Source organism: Medicago sativa, chromosome 5, assembly GCF_051527215.1.
Source record: "Medicago sativa cultivar Bolivia chromosome 5, Bolivia_mono, whole genome shotgun sequence".
Lineage (NCBI taxonomy): Eukaryota > Viridiplantae > Streptophyta > Magnoliopsida > Fabales > Fabaceae > Medicago > Medicago sativa.
The window spans coordinates 29,306,539-29,322,673 of NC_140753.1; the positions used below are offsets into that span (position 1 = coordinate 29,306,539).

General features: G+C 32.6%; 2 protein-coding genes across 2 annotated transcripts; one reads left to right on the forward strand and one right to left on the reverse strand.

Annotated features, from left to right (window-relative positions):
- Window positions 1-279: 279 nt before the first annotated feature.
- Window positions 280-4,840, forward strand: AGO7 (Argonaute family protein). Its single transcript, XM_085714963.1, has 3 exons — window positions 280-831; window positions 1,536-2,751; window positions 3,128-4,840. The coding sequence occupies exons 1-3, from the start codon at window positions 474-476 to the stop codon at window positions 4,593-4,595; spliced, it is 3,042 nt and encodes a 1,013-aa protein (XP_085571089.1). The 5' UTR covers window positions 280-473; the 3' UTR covers window positions 4,596-4,840.
- An 8,184-nt stretch (window positions 4,841-13,024) lies between these two features.
- LOC146921610 (uncharacterized) lies at window positions 13,025-14,965 on the reverse strand. Its single transcript, XM_085714964.1, has one exon. The coding sequence runs from the start codon at window positions 14,468-14,470 to the stop codon at window positions 13,340-13,342; it is 1,131 nt and encodes a 376-aa protein (XP_085571090.1). The 5' UTR covers window positions 14,471-14,965; the 3' UTR covers window positions 13,025-13,339.
- Window positions 14,966-16,135: the final 1,170 nt, after the last annotated feature.

Genomic DNA, 16,135 nt, shown 5'->3' on the forward strand with positions numbered 1-16,135 from the left:
GTATTGGGAATGATAAAAGTAGTATTATTTAGTGTTATATTGTATTGGGAATGATGAAAGTTATATTGAAAATTGAAATGGATCAATTATTTTGGGACACTTTTTTTTAGAAAATGAATCAGTTATTCCGGGACGGATGAAGTATTATCCAATTTTCTTTTTCTTATATTGCAACCACTTTATCTCAAAGAATAGTGCATAAAAAAACCGCCAGGAACAAAAGCCCAAAACAACAAAGTTCCTTTATTATATCTCACTCTCAAGTCACACCTCTTCTCTGTTCCCACCACCCTTTCTGTCTCTTGTTTTGTTCTTCATATTCATCTCTCTCTCTCTCTCTCTCTCTCTAAAAACAGTAACTGTAGTAGTTTCTGTTCTTTGTCACATCTTCAAACTATAACATCAGAAAAACCAAACCAACAACAATATTCTCTCTTTCTCACTTCCCATTTTCTTATTCCAAAATCAAAATCATGGAACAACAAGAAAACTCAACCAACAAAAACACTAACCAAAATCTCACAAACAAAAATGGAACAAACTCTCATCAACATCATCATCATTACTATCATCACCCTCAACAGCAACAACAACAGTATCAGTATCAGAATCATCTTCAACAATACCAAACTCAACTTGGTTTCTACAACAACTACCAAAACAAGTTTCAAAGATATTACCCTGCTCTTCTTCCTTTACCTTCACTTCAACAACTACCTTTGATTCCATCTTTCCCTCAAAATCTCAAAACCCATTTGCACAAACTTCCATGCAAACTCAATACTTCTCCTTCATCTGAATACAATCTTTCTCAACTTTCACTTGATCCTGGTAAGTAAGCACCATTCTTCACTGTTCTTTTTTTTTTTTTGGTTAAGTCCATTCTTCACTGTTCTTTTCATTTCAAACTTACCCTTTTGCTTGCATTCCTTGTTTTTTTTAATATAGATGCTAAAAATTTGTTCTTTAAGCCTTGTTTGTTTGGTTTTTTAAGAAAAAATTTTAAATTTACTTTGACTTATTGGAGAGTGTGAAAAAAATAAATTTTTTATTGTTTCTTACTCTTTTTATATACTTTTTAAACATTGCATTTAGGGTTGTAATAATTTACGATTTGTTTATATATTGTGCATTTTTTTTTTTAACATTTGTTTTGCTGTTTTTAATGTGAAAATGTAAGTTCTTGTTGGGGGGAATACTTTAAGGTCACTGTTTCACTGTATTACATTTTTTTGTAACTTGAGTGTTATGTTTTTGCTTAGTGATGTTTTTTTGTTAAAAGTAGATTTAATTTAAAGTGAAATGATCACTTGTTTGGTCTCACATCAAGTCAAAATTGATTTATTCTCAAACTTGCTTTAATAAGAAGCAACAATAATTTACTTTTTGCTTTAAGCACTTTTAGAAATTATCCTAATAACATTCTTCACATAAGATAAATCTAACTGTGACATGAAAATGATACTTAGTTATTTGAGCTTAACAATTAATTTATGCAAAAATGATGAACCATCTTATTTATGATAATGATTTAGCACCAAAGGAAATTCAGAAGCAAACTAGACCATCCTTTAAAGAAGTTGATGGGAAGAAGCTTATTTCAACAAGGAAGCCACATGAAGTAATTGTTGCAAGGAGACCAGATTGTGGTGGACAAGAAGGTCCTGTGATCTCTCTCCTTGCCAACCATTTTTTGGTGAAGTTTGATTCATCACAAAAAATATATCATTACAATGTTGAAATTACTCCTCATCCCTCTAAGGATGTTGCTAGAGAAATCAAGCATAAATTGGTAAATAACAATGCCGAGATTTTATCGGGCGCTTTGCCGGCATATGATGGGAGGAAAAATCTTTATAGTCCAATTGAATTCCAAAATGATAAGCTTGAGTTCTACATAAGCCTCCCAATTCCAACTAGCAAATCGACGTCACCTTATGAGAAACGTGAACAGCATAAACTTTTTCGGATAAATATCAAACTAGTTTCGAAGATTGATGGGAAGGGGTTGACTAAATACTTGAGCAAAGAAGGTGACGAAGGGATTCCACTTCCGCAGGATTATCTACATGCTTTGGATGTAGTCTTGAGGGAAAGTCCGACTGAGAAATGTATACCTGTTGGAAGGTCATTCTATTCGAGTTCAATGGGGAGAAGCAAAGATATCGGTGGAGGAGCTGTTGGATTGAGAGGCTTCTTTCAGAGTCTTAGACCAACACAACAAGGACTTGCTCTCAATGTGGACTTCTCAGTAACTGCTTTCCATGAGAGTATTGGAGTTATTCCGTATTTGCAGAAACGTCTCGAGTTTCTTAGAGACCTTTCTCAAAGGCAGACAACTCAGCTAACTTGTGAAGAAAGGAAGGAAGTAGAGAAAACGTTGAAGAACATCAGAGTCTTTGTTTGCCATAGAGAAACTGTTCAGAGATACCGTGTCTATGGCTTAACTGAGGAGGCAACTGAAAATCTTTGGTTTCCTGATAGAGATGGAAAGAATCTGAGGCTTATGAGTTACTTTAAGGATCACTATAACTATGACATTCAATTCAGAAAGTGGCCATGCTTGCAAATTAGTAGGAGTAAACCTTGTTATCTCCCTATGGAGCTTTGTGTGATCTGTGAAGGACAGAAGTTCCTTGGGAAACTGTCGGATGATCAGACGGCAAAAATACTCAAGATGGGCTGTCAAAGACCGGGAGAACGAAAAGCCATCATCGAAGGCATCATGAGAGGAAATGTTGGTCCTACCAGGTATAACTGCAATGTACTACTTTCATATTTCTTGTTTATAGAATGCTTTGTATGGTTCTTAGTACTTTCTTAGTACTTCTATTCTATGATCATTTATGTATTTGAGTGAAATCTCATTCTGATTCCTCACAAAAAGCACAAAGTTCAGATTAGCCCTTCAGAAGAAAATCCCAACTTTTTGTCCCTTGTGGAATAAACCAGAACACTTGACTATCTTAACCAACATCCATCCACAAACTATGAAACCGTTTATTAAGTGATTATGTTGTCGGTTAAATGGACTACGTGGCGTTAACAGTGTTTAAGTGATTATTACATTGTTTTTGAATTAGTTTCTTTCTACTTTCTAATGCTTTAAAAGTAATCCTTTTGACAGTGGTGACCAGGAAAATGAATTCAAACTCCAAGTCTCAAGAGAAATGACAAAGTTGACTGGGAGAATTCTTTACCCTCCAAAACTAAAGCTTGGAGATGGAGGTCATGTCAGAAACCTGACTCCTTCACGTCACGATCGCCAGTGGAACTTTCTAGATGGCCATGTCTTTGAAGGAACTACAATTGAAAGGTGGGCACTAATAAGTTTTGGAGGCACACCTGAGCAAAAGTCTCATATCCCAAGATTCATAAACCAGTTAACTCAAAGATGTGAACAATTAGGTATTTTTCTCAACAAGAACACAATTATTAGTCCGCAGTTTGAATCAATCCAAGTTCTTAACAATGTCACAATTTTGGAATCTAAGCTCAAAAGAATCCAGAGTATTGCCTCAAACAATCTACAGCTTCTTATTTGTATAATGGAGAAAAAACACAAAGGGTATGCAGATTTGAAACGAATTGCCGAGACAAGTGTCGGTGTTGTAAGCCAGTGCTGCTTGTATCCGAATCTCATCAAATTAAGTTCACAGTTTTTGGCTAATTTGGCTCTCAAGATCAATGCCAAAGTTGGTGGATGCACTGTTGCTTTGTACAACTCGCTTCCTTCTCAATTACCGCGTCTTTTCAATATTGACGAGCCGGTGATGTTCATGGGAGCTGACGTCACGCATCCCCATCCTCTCGACGATTCAAGTCCATCTGTCGCAGCTGTTGTTGGTAGCATGAACTGGCCAACAGCAAACAAATATATTTCAAGAATAAGGTCTCAAACACACAGGCAAGAAATTATTGCAGATCTAGGTGCAATGGTTGGAGAATTGCTTGAAGATTTTTATCAAGAAGTGGAAAAACTCCCAAACCGAATAATTTTCTTCCGAGACGGTGTTAGCGAAACTCAGTTTTACAAAGTTCTGCAAGAGGAACTACAATCAATAAAACAAGCATGTTCATCAAGGTTTCATGGTTATAAACCTTTTATTACTTTTGTAGTTGTGCAAAAAAGGCATCACACGAGGTTGTTTCCTGCTGACACCGATCAATCTTCGACGCACAACAATTTTCACTTTCAATATGAAAATATTCCACCAGGGACTGTGGTTGATTCTGTGATTACTCATCCAAAGGAATTTGATTTCTATCTATGTAGTCATTGGGGTGTGAAGGGAACAAGTAGGCCAACTCATTACCATGTCTTGTGGGATGAAAATAAGTTTACCTCAGATGAACTGCAAAAGCTTGTTTACAATTTGTGTTTTACTTTTGTTAGGTGTACTAAGCCAATTTCATTAGTTCCTCCTGCATATTATGCACATTTAGCTGCATATAGAGGTAGACTCTACCTTGAGAGATCAGAGTCCTTAGGTTTGTTCAGAAGTGCTTCTACATTATCAAGAGCTGCTACGCCGAAGACACCACCTCTACCTAAACTTAGTGAAAACATCAAGAAGCTTATGTTTTACTGCTAGTGATAGCTAATCTATGTAGCACCAACACTTTAGATTAAGATTAAGATCACATTTGATATGCGTTGGTGTCTGACACTGAGACTTGTGATTACATACTATCAGTTCTATTTTTTCAAATTATTACCAGTGTTTGGTGTTTGTATTTGTGTTGGTGCTTCATAGGTATCTATTAGGCAAATGTAATTTGATTTTTGGATTGTTTAATTACATGATCAAGCTTTTGATTTCTGTGACAAACAAGAAAATGAAACACATGGGAAGTATAGTATTGTGCAAGATAAGAAAAACATATATGTAGTCTTTGCATTCTACTTAACTGAACAATTCATAAAGATGTAATATTTAAAGGCCAAAGATGTTGGTTAGTTAGAAAGGATTTCTAACTCTATTTCTCTACTAGTTTTGTTTTTGACATTCATAAAGATATTATTAGTATAATTTAGTTCAGTTTCAAAGGCCCTTCAATTGTTAACTTGTGGTATGTTTGGTTTCATGTTGGTTGTTTTAAAATTGATTTTGTATCTTGTTAAATATAATTTTAGTGAAAAATGTGTTTTGAAGGACCAAACATGCATCTGTGTTTTTATTTGTCCAAAAAAATTTCCTCCAAACCTCAGTTTGATTAGAGTATATAAAATGTAATTTGTGCTTGATTGATAAATTTACATTAATCAATTTTAGGAAAATCACTTCTAAAATGGCTCATCCAAACATTTACTTGACTAGGATGCTTTCATATACATCTTTATACATTCAAATTCATTTTGAAGAAAGTGTAGTATGTTCAATCTTATTTTTAACAAAAATCAATTTTATAAAATTAATTCAATAATTAATCTTTGCTATTGTAGAACCATATACTATACTCCCTCCGTCTCACAATAATTGTCTCTTTACCCATTTTTCTTTTTCTCAAAATAATTGTCACTTTAGAATACCAATGCAGCATTTATTATTTTTTTCCATTATAATACCCTTATTTATTGAACTTCATCCAACTTAACTATTCCACTAACTACAATTAATAAGGGTGTTTTAGTAAATGATATTAATTTTACCATCAAAATCAACACATTTAATCATTTCCTTAATAATCGTGCATCAACCTTAAACGACTATTATTTAGAGACGGAGGGAGTATAAAGGAATAACTGATTATGCAGATAAAAAATAGCTTCCATAGTCCACACTAAACAACAAAATTAGGCCAAAAACAATTGGATCAGCATAGAATACTATATGGAAAAACTATAAATGAATCACACAAAGTATATATAAATATAAATATATGCATTCTTTTTATAAGTTACTTGTATGATAGAGAATCTTGAGATTCAAGTAGTTATGCATGCAGCAGCAGTAACTTGTGAAACTAACCAAACGTGAAGCAACTATTTACTACTACATAACTGTAAAGACAGATTGACCTAAGTACAAGTATTAAATAAAAGATGTTTAGTCAAATAGATGCTATAGATATATGCTTTATACACTCATACAAGTAAGCATTACTGCAAGTGTAAATAAAAAGTACTCCAGACTATCTTTTTGCCATGCAATGCAATGCAAGCATTAATAAAGTGTAAGTAAGTGACAGAGTTATTAAAATGAATCCAAATTTCAAAGCAAAAAGACAACCAACCATGTTTATGGGTATACATAAAATCAATTGTGTAAAAAACTGTTGTTGGGCCCCATTCAGAATGGTACAGAAGATAGGTAGCTCAGTTACTGAATCACAGTGCACGGCATATGCCACTCCTGCCACCACAATAGTATTATTGAGGAAAACTACTCTTCAAACTCATGAAATCAATTGCTTTTTCTCTTGTATCAAAGGCCGCAGCAATTAACAACCGCTTGACATTTTTCAACGGTTGTTAGATGTCCGCTGACATTTTTAATAACTGTTGAACCAACTTAAAAATTGATTGAACGAATCTTAAAAATGTCAGTAACAGTTAACTGTTGTTAAAAAATGTTGATGTCGAACAGAGGTTAGCTCCGCTGATATAAAAGAATGACCAATTTCATAAGTGAGTAGAGTATTTTCATATTAGAGTGACCACTTACTTACTTTACACAATGTATGATTGGGATTTCGTGTCAATTTTAAACAATCTCATACCATTGATTTAGATCATATAGTTGAAGTCACTACCTATGTGACAATGTTTTTGTAGATAATCTAGGTAATATACAATGTAGGATTATGAAGGCTACTTGTTTGAGTTGAAAGTGCATCTTTATTTAGAACAAGAAGATATTAGGGTTTCCTTGAGGAATGGTTCTGGAGCACTATTTAATAATCTAAAAATTTTAAAAATCAAACACTGCAAATTCTAATGCATTAAATAGACATATTTTCATATAACACTTACTATTTAAAGTCTTTAATAGTGTCTTGTAAACACCCGTTAGTATATCCTTTATATAAACCATGTAATTTATTTACATGTTGAACATTTACTTTTTGTATAATTTAAAATTTCTTACTCACAATCAATACATCAACATAATTGAAAAAGAGTCCACATCGAATAAATTACTTTATCGAAGTAAACAACAAATTCAAACCTCTCTAAATATTTGAGTAAATAGGCAATTACCCCCCTGAAATTGTAAGTTTCGTCAATTACACCCTGACGTTAACAAAACTTCAATTACCCCCACGAAATTACACAACGTTAATCAATTTACCCCTTCTGTCAAATTCTTCTGTTAGTCAACATCACGTTTTGCAAATCCACCCCTGAAGTTTTGCACTTATGTGCAAAATGCCCCCCAAACTTGAACATTTATATATTTTTTTTTCTTATACTTGACTCAAAAGATATTAAAGGCAAACAATTAACAATTAACTTTAATGAAAATCTTTTAGAATCACCACTTGATACTTGGTTCTTCATCTATGTTATATGGACTATTTGGTTGTCCCTTAAGATTATGTTCGAAACTAAATAGTTGTTGCAAAGGCAAAATATACCTACCTACTACTTCTTCTTTGTTGCAAAGACAAAATATACTTATACTATTAAAACCACATCCAAGCACAAGATGTGCAACAATGAAACAAGAAGATAAGCATACATAAATTGTTTAGCTATCCATAAACAACAACAATGAGACACAAGAAAACTCCCAAAACCTAACAAGAAAACTCCCACTATGTTAATTGTTTGCCTTTAATATCTTGAGTCAAGTATAAGAAAAAAATAAATAAATTTTCAAGTTCGGGTGGCATTTGAAAAACGTGATGTTGACTAACAGAAGAATTTGATGGAGGGGGTAATTGATTAACGTTGTGCAATTTCAGGGGGTAATTGAAGTTTTGTTAACGTCAGGGTGATAATTGACGAAACTTACAATTTTAAGGGGGTAATTGACTATTTACTCCAAAATATTTCCTCCTACAACCTAAAGAAAAAATAATAAATAGTTAACATTTTTTGTTTTCTTAATGATTAAACTATATGAAATTCAATCGTATTAATCTCTTTTATTAAATATTGACTCAATTATAATTTTTGAATAGTTTTTAAATGAGTCACATGCAAACACATTATTCATTTATAATTATTTTGCTATATATAACAAATATCTGACTCCTCATGTTTTTCAATTGAGAAATGATATTTTGACAACCACTTTTTGACAACTTTTGGACAACTTTCTCTCTCATACTCACATGATTTTGTTATTCTCTCTCTTCCTTTTTCTCTCTCCATTGTTTTTGACCAATAAGAAGTAAGAAAAACAAGGTTGTCAACAAAGTTGTCATCAAATGGATGTCAAAATATCATTACTTTTTTCAATTATAGAGATCTTCACTTTTAAATTCGTTTAACCCCCTTTTTATTTCAAATTCTCTAGTAATTTCTTCTCTCTCTCTCTCTCTTAACAAATCAATCATTTAAGATTACACATGACTCTCATGTGATATGAAAGTTAAACTAAGAAAAATAAAAGGAATTTGAAAGGAAATAAAGACCGGGCGGAAGTGTCCCTTTCTCCCTTTAAACTAGAGATATATAAAGGGAAATTTTAACCAGTGAATCCTTTCATTTTAAAACTATGTTATTTGAATTTTCTAAAAAAAAAAAACGATGTTATTTCCACAATTACTTTTGGAATAACCATTAGGACAATTAAAGATATATAAAGATATTTCCTCAAATCATTATTATAAATCAAACAACACTTTCTAAATTTATTGATTAATCAAAGTATCTTATGAATAATATAGAACAAATACATAAATTTAAATAGTAGTTTTTCGTTTATGATAATGATCGAAATAAGTATACAAATATTGACTCCAAAACAAAAATAATACCATAAAGAGGGTAACAACATCATCAAAATATAAAATGTGTTTAAAAAATTATGATAAAATAGTGGTATAATATTTCATTTTCATATTTAATTGAAGTTGGCAACACTCATACCAATGTTTGTATTGTATCTCTCTCATACTTTTAGATATTGGTCAGATGCTTTTTCAGTAGTACACGTCCATAGCTAGGGAAGGGACAGAAAGAGTTGATAAATAAATGAATATGGTTAGTTTCTGTCACTGACAGTGCTTTGGCCTTACTAGGAACCAGCTATGCTATCTATTCGATTACTACCTATACAGTAACCAAGTAGTACAACACACACGCTTTCGGTCCTCTTTGTACCATTGCCACATAGTACTTAGATTTAAAGAGAGATGTGTTATTTGAACAATCATTTGAATAACAATTTATGGAATAATAGTAGATTTATAAAGAAAATGAAATGTTTACACAAAAATTAAAACAATAGAAAGAGATAGTGAAAATATAATGTTAATATTAAAGGAAAAATTATCATAAAAGTTGTAAAAAAATAGTTGTACAATATTTTTCTTGTAATTTTAATTTTCCATAAAGCTCTCTCAGTTTTTCTTATAGTATAAGATATCTCTACTAAACATGTATTTGGTTGGGCTGTGAGGAGGATTGCTTTTCAATTTTCATAGAATTAGTTTTGGAAAATAGATTTTTGTTAAAATATATTCATGTAAAAGTGAGTTGAATTATAAAGAATGTATCTTAACATAAATCATTTTTATAATAAAAAACTATAAATCTTAAATATGATAAAAATGTTTTTTTTTGTGGTGTCTGAGGTTCGATCCCCAGATCTTACATATATTATGCATTGTCCTTATTAAGAGAGTTAAGATCATGAGAACTAACGAGAGTTTGATTAGCAAAAGAAGAAAGTCTATTACTAAAATTAATATTTGAATACTTGTTGAAAGAAGTGTCCACTTTTAATACTCCCTCCGTCCTATATTACTTGACCTAGTTGACTCTGTAACGTATGCCAATGCGCAATTTTAAACTTAAATTTCTTTAATAATCTAGTAGAAAAAATTACGAAAATTGATATTTTGAAAATATTAATCGAGACGAATCTAACATCTTATATGCTATATTTTGTTTTTATATATTAGTAGAAAAATAGAGTCAAAGCATGGTACATGAATATTGCAAATATTCTAAATAGGTCAAGTGATATGTGACGGAGGGACTAATAGACAAGTATTTCAAATATTATTACTCCCTCCGTCCCGTAATAGATGACCTATTTGAAAATATGTAATTTTGACGTAACTTACTTTGACCATATTTTTCTACTAATATACAAAGATAAATAATATCATATAAGATGTTAGATTTGTTTCGATGAGTATTTTCAAAATATCAAATTTTCATAATTTTTTCTAATTATTCAAGATATTTAATCTCAAAATTATGCATTGACATATGTAATAAGGTCAACTGTGTCAAGTATTATGGGACGGAGGGAGTACTTCTTAAATGTATTCTGATTGTAATATTGCTAATAATAATTGAGATCTTAACTTGGCAAAAAATGAAAATCATAACATGTGCTAATATAATAATATCTTAAAAATAGTGTATTGTTTTTTTAAAGGAATAATGCACTCTCTTCAGTCTCAAATGTACGAAAAGATTTTTTTAAGGTTCATTCAATAACTAATGTATGTGATATATAATATAAATTAAATGTATTATTTATTCAATAAACATTAAAATAAATCTTTTTTTATATTCGAGATCGGAGAAAGTATTGTTTTTAGAAGTGATACAAACTGCATGAAAGAAGCATTAGAAATTGGTTTTTTTTTCAATGCAAAATTTATATTTTTGAAATCTTTGACATGCACTTTTATGATACAAATTAATTATTCCTAAAAAAAAAATGATACAAATTAATTAGATGAAATAATATTTATACAACATTCATTATAAAATTAATAAATGTCATGTCATGTATGAAGTTGATTTTGTTTTTATACGACTTGTTTTATAACCTGATGATGAAATTCATCACATCAAAACAGCACAACAACACTTAGACCATTTACAATGGTCACCAACATTAAACACCCTTCAACACCCACTTTTTCAATTCCCAACACTCCACATCATCTTCTCTCTCTTAATTCAACACTCATTCAACTTTAACCACTCCAATGGTTTTTTTTCATTCAACACTCTACCCCACCACCTTTTATTTCTTATTCTTATTTAATTTTATATTTTTGTTTTTATAATTACATAAAATTACAATTATCGATTATAATTAAATTAAAATAAAGAAACACTTAACATTTTTTTTTGTAAAAACAAAATTTATTTAAATAATTTATTTTTATTTTCTTAACTTAAAATGCAATACAACAAACTAAGCACGCAACACACAAATAACTTAAAATGCAAGAAAAAAAAAAGCACACAACACACAAGCAATTTATTTAGTACGATACAAATCATCTTCAATCACGAAACATTCCAAACTTTGTCCATATGTGCTTCACTAGATCTGCTTGCAATTCGTGATGAACATTTGGATCACGCAACTCGGATCTAGCACGCACATGATTTGCAAAAGTGGGTAACACCTCGGTTGAGTATGGTTGCGGTGTACTAGATCCACTTCCCTCAGATTGCTCAAAATCAGTCCAACGTTGAGCATATGTATCTCGTTCATCCTCAACAATCATATTATGTAATATGATGCATGACCTCATGATGATACCCAAATCAGCTATGTCCCACAAGCGAGCTGGTTCACGGATGATTTTAAATCGAGCTTGAAGCACTCCAAAAGCACGTTCGATGTCCTTCCTACAGCTCTCCTGTTGTTTTGCAAATAACTTATCGGGTTCACTTCGATGTCCTTCCCCATGCTTGTATTAATATTGTGCATCCCATTATATCATGCACCCCTTTATATGCAGCGTCACACATTCCTCTGTATAGACACGATAAACATGCCGAACCCCAACTATAAGTTCCAATCTCAATGGGTTCCTTCTCTAACATTGCCAACCATTTTATGTGTACTAAGTTGCCCGTCTTATCAGGAAATAATACTGAGCCAATTAAATATAGACAATAGGCTCTAAAATGGTATACAAGTGTTTCGGGACTTTCATCACCTGCCAGTTGTTCTATGTAATCTCTTAACCATGTTAATTTCACAGTATTGCGCTCCCTTGAACTTTGATCAATATTTCTTCCTAACAAATTTTCAAAATCAGTCCATGAAATGTGTCTGTCAGATGTGACCGGCAAACCATCGACTTTTAAACCCAATAACATGTGAATGTCCTCCAATGTTATTGTACATTCACCTGTTGGAAGAATAAATGTGTGCGTCTCAGGTCGCCACCGTTCAAGTAATGCACAGATTAAACGGGAATCAGTTTGAAAACTTGTTATTTCCGTTGGCATCAAAAGACCGGCTTGCTCTACATATGGTCTTATGCGTGCATGTGGCTTTAATATTTTGTGACAACGGGGTCTCACATAATTTTTTCTTTCTTCCTACAAAATAATATTAGTTAGTATATTAAAACTAATAGATAAAACGTAATAAACATAAATTGTTATTGTGCAAATAAATAAATAATAAATACATTTGATTTGTTAGAGACGTGACATGATCTGTGAGTCATTCCCATCCAAAGAAATTTAGCTACGTCCATGTTGAAATTAACAATTAAAATGAGAAAGTGATGAGAAAGTGTGGAGTTTTTGAAGTGAATATTGAAGTGAGTTTTTACGTTGGGAGCTTGGGAGGGTAGTGTCAAGTTTATATAGCTCAAATGGAGAACAGTGTAAACAATTAGAATGGATGCATGCATAGACACATGGCAAGTGCTCTAGCTTTAAATTTTTTTTTATGCTCGCCAACCCAACAATTCATGGCTGCATGCATGCTGTCTTCTTTTAATTATTCAAAGCTAACTCTCTCTTTTCAAAATGCACACAGGAAATTCAACATGAAAGTTGTTCTCTTTTGGCTGCATGCATGGTGTCCTTTTGTAAATATTTAAAGCTAACTCTCTCTTTTCAAAATGCATACAGGAAATTCAACATCAAAGCTGCTCTCTTTTGGCTGCATGCATGAAATGAATATGAGAGGTCTAAAAAAGAAAACAATTTCATGAAATGAGAGGTCTGAAAAAGGAAAGATTCTAGCATGAAAGTTGATTTCACCCGTGTTGTTAAGAAAACAATTTCATATGCAATAATACCTCCTATTTTCCTAGACAACACTGACAATTATTTAAAGTAAACATTGGGGACTAGATAACACTGACAATTATTTAAAGTAAACATTGGGGACTAGACAACACTGACAATTTTGACCGAATACAAACAAATATTACAGTGAAATTAATTTCCATACAGCTCACGCTCCAAGTTTTCCAACATTTCTTTTTTCCTGTCATTGAGATGCTCTTGGGAACTTAACTTTATGTACAATTTCATTTTCTTCAATCTATTTTTCTCTTGTTGCACTGCAGTGTACTCTTTCATTTCTGCAGTGTACTCTTTCAAGTGTTCAATCTCTTGCACCTTCATTTCTTTGAATTTAACCCACTCATTTTTCTCCTCCTCCAAGGCAGCGTCCTTGCCTTGCTTTTTTCCTTTTTTTTTAGCTGCCTCCCTACCCATTGGACGAGCACTAGATCCTACAGAGTCCTCGTGAGATCTCTTAGATCCACTACTTCCTGAGCCAACACTTCCTCCTACTTGACTAACATAACGTGGTTGATCACGGAGAGCGCGCCATTCTTCCTTTAAAGTAAACTGAACATTCTTCCCACATGCATATAATTCCTGGGCTTTTGCCTCCACATCATCTTCCGACCAACCGCTTCCTTGCAAACGCTTAGCGGCATCATAAGCACCAACCCATTTATTTATTACTTTGTTCATGTAATTAAAACGGTTTCGACATGCAACTAGATCACGGGGAGAATCAAATGAGCAATACTCATTACAATACTCAGCAATTTTACCCCAATATGTTTCTCCTCTCTGGTTTCTCCCAACAACACTGCTTGTTCCATATTTAATCCATGCACTAATTAGCACCAAATTTTGTTGAGTGTTCCATGCTGGTTCCTTACTTTTCTTGCTCTTAGGAGTTGAATCTTCGGTGCCTTCATCAGCAACTGTCATGCCACCAGGAGTTATTTGTGTTGAAAATTCAGGATATTGAGATGCACTACCACTGGGAAAATTTTCATTCTCCATTGGCATATAACCATGAAACGGGGGTGTTTGAGATGGATATCTCATCATCGATCCATAATATCCATGAAAGTTTGGAACAGAGGATGACTGGTTGAAATTTGGTGTAAAACCAAAATTAGGTACGTTTTGAGGTACGTTTTGAGGTATGTTTTGAGGACGTTGGTTGAAAAATAGATTTGGATTTGGATGATTGTTGGGATTTTCGTAGTTAAATGGGAAATTAGAATAATTTTGGCTGTTGAAAGGGTTATTATTGGGATCCATTTCACAAAAAAGAAGATTAAAACTTCACTTAGTTTGCTAATAGAAAGATAATAATGAGATGAAGATAGTGAAAAACTTGGTTTTTTTTTCTGTGTCCAAATCAAATGAACCAAGTCTCTATTTATAGAGGAAAAAAAATCATGAATTTTGGTATTTTTTTTTTTTTTTTAATAATTATTTTTCACCGAAATAATTGATTTACAAAATTAAAATCATAAAATCTGCGTGACCAATCAGAGCGTGACACGTCTGCAGGCTTATCCAAAAAGCAATCCCTCTCTCTTCTGGTCTGCAGCTCACACGCTGCTGTCGGCGCGTGTGCTGCACGCGCCTGTTCTTTCCAATTGCAAGCCGCCACGTGGCATTCTGTGGCAGATTAATTGGTGTTGAATCTGTTAATCCTCTCTCTCTTCCAGCGGCTCATTCAACACAGCTTCAACATGCATTGGAGTGGTTTTTCTTGTTTAATGTCAGGTTCAACAGCACCATTGCACATAGTCTTAAAAGAAGCAACAGCCTTTTGATCAATCACCAATCATGATGGCATCAACTGAATACTGAACCAATGAGACAAGCTAAGACATGACGTTGCTTTATTTGCTGTATGTGTGTTTATTATTGTATGAGTTTGCATTATACTCCCTCCGTTCCGGAATATCTGATCCATTTTTTAAAAAAAAATGTCCTAAAATAATTGAATCATTTCAATTTTCAATACAACTTTCATAATTCCCAATACAATATAACATTAAATAATACTACTTTTATCATTTTCAATATAATATATTCCTCTTTCCCCTTTATTTATAAATTTTTCTTAATCTGTGTGAAATGAGCCAGGGATTAAATAAATTGGGACGGATGGAGTATGTACAACATGTCCCATCAATTCCATCCCATCCCATCCTACAATTACTTTTCCTTTGAAATTAAATTACAACTGCTAATTATAGCTTTTATGTTGAACCAGTTACTAGGAATTTGGATGCCACGTTTCTAGTAGTGATATTTTCAGAGGAATTAGTCACTCTGGTCCTTGAATGGAAAAGAATTAGTAATTTTAGTTTTTAAATGCAGAGAAATTGCAAAACATTCCTTGAATGTAGACTCTGTTGACAGTTTTGGGGACTAAAGTGATTAACGGAGTCTACATTTAGGGACTAAATTGACTAAAGAGTCTGCATTCAGAGACTAAATTGACTAACAGAGTCTACATTCAAAGACTATTTTGCAATTTATCTATATTCAGGGACTAAAGTGACGACTCCTTTCCTAGTCAGGGATTAAAGTGACTAATCTCCTAGTAGTTTCACTTTTGTAATTTTGTGTTGAAGTAAAATGATCGGATAATTCAATGAATGTACCAAAGCTCGTCCATAATTTACGTTACAACAATCATGTGATGGGGAGTAGCTACTAGCAGCTAGTTTGGGTTGGGACTTCTTGGTGGAATCTTGTGGTAACTTTGGATTTGATTCTACATTTCTACTGTATATTAGATTCACTTCTTGCTACTTGGTATCTTTTTGATGAAATGGTATCTTTTATTCTTATTGCTTTTCATCAATACATTTAAAATTGAGAGCATCACATCAAAAACACATTGCATGCCAAAACAACTCATTTATGTGAATACATCGAATATTCTTTACATGTAATTGTAAA

Bases quoted from the DNA above. Each gene is read 5' to 3' on its own strand.
- AGO7 (XM_085714963.1), top strand. From the start codon at position 474: ATGGAACAACAAGAAAACTCAACCAACAAAAACACTAACCAAAATCTC. The intron at 832-1,535 runs GTAAGTAAGCAC...ATAATGATTTAG, and splicing joins TCAACTTTCACTTGATCCTG to CACCAAAGGAAATTCAGAAG. The intron at 2,752-3,127 runs GTATAACTGCAA...TCCTTTTGACAG, and splicing joins GGAAATGTTGGTCCTACCAG to TGGTGACCAGGAAAATGAAT.
- LOC146921610 (XM_085714964.1), bottom strand. From the start codon at position 14,470: ATGGATCCCAATAATAACCCTTTCAACAGCCAAAATTATTCTAATTTC.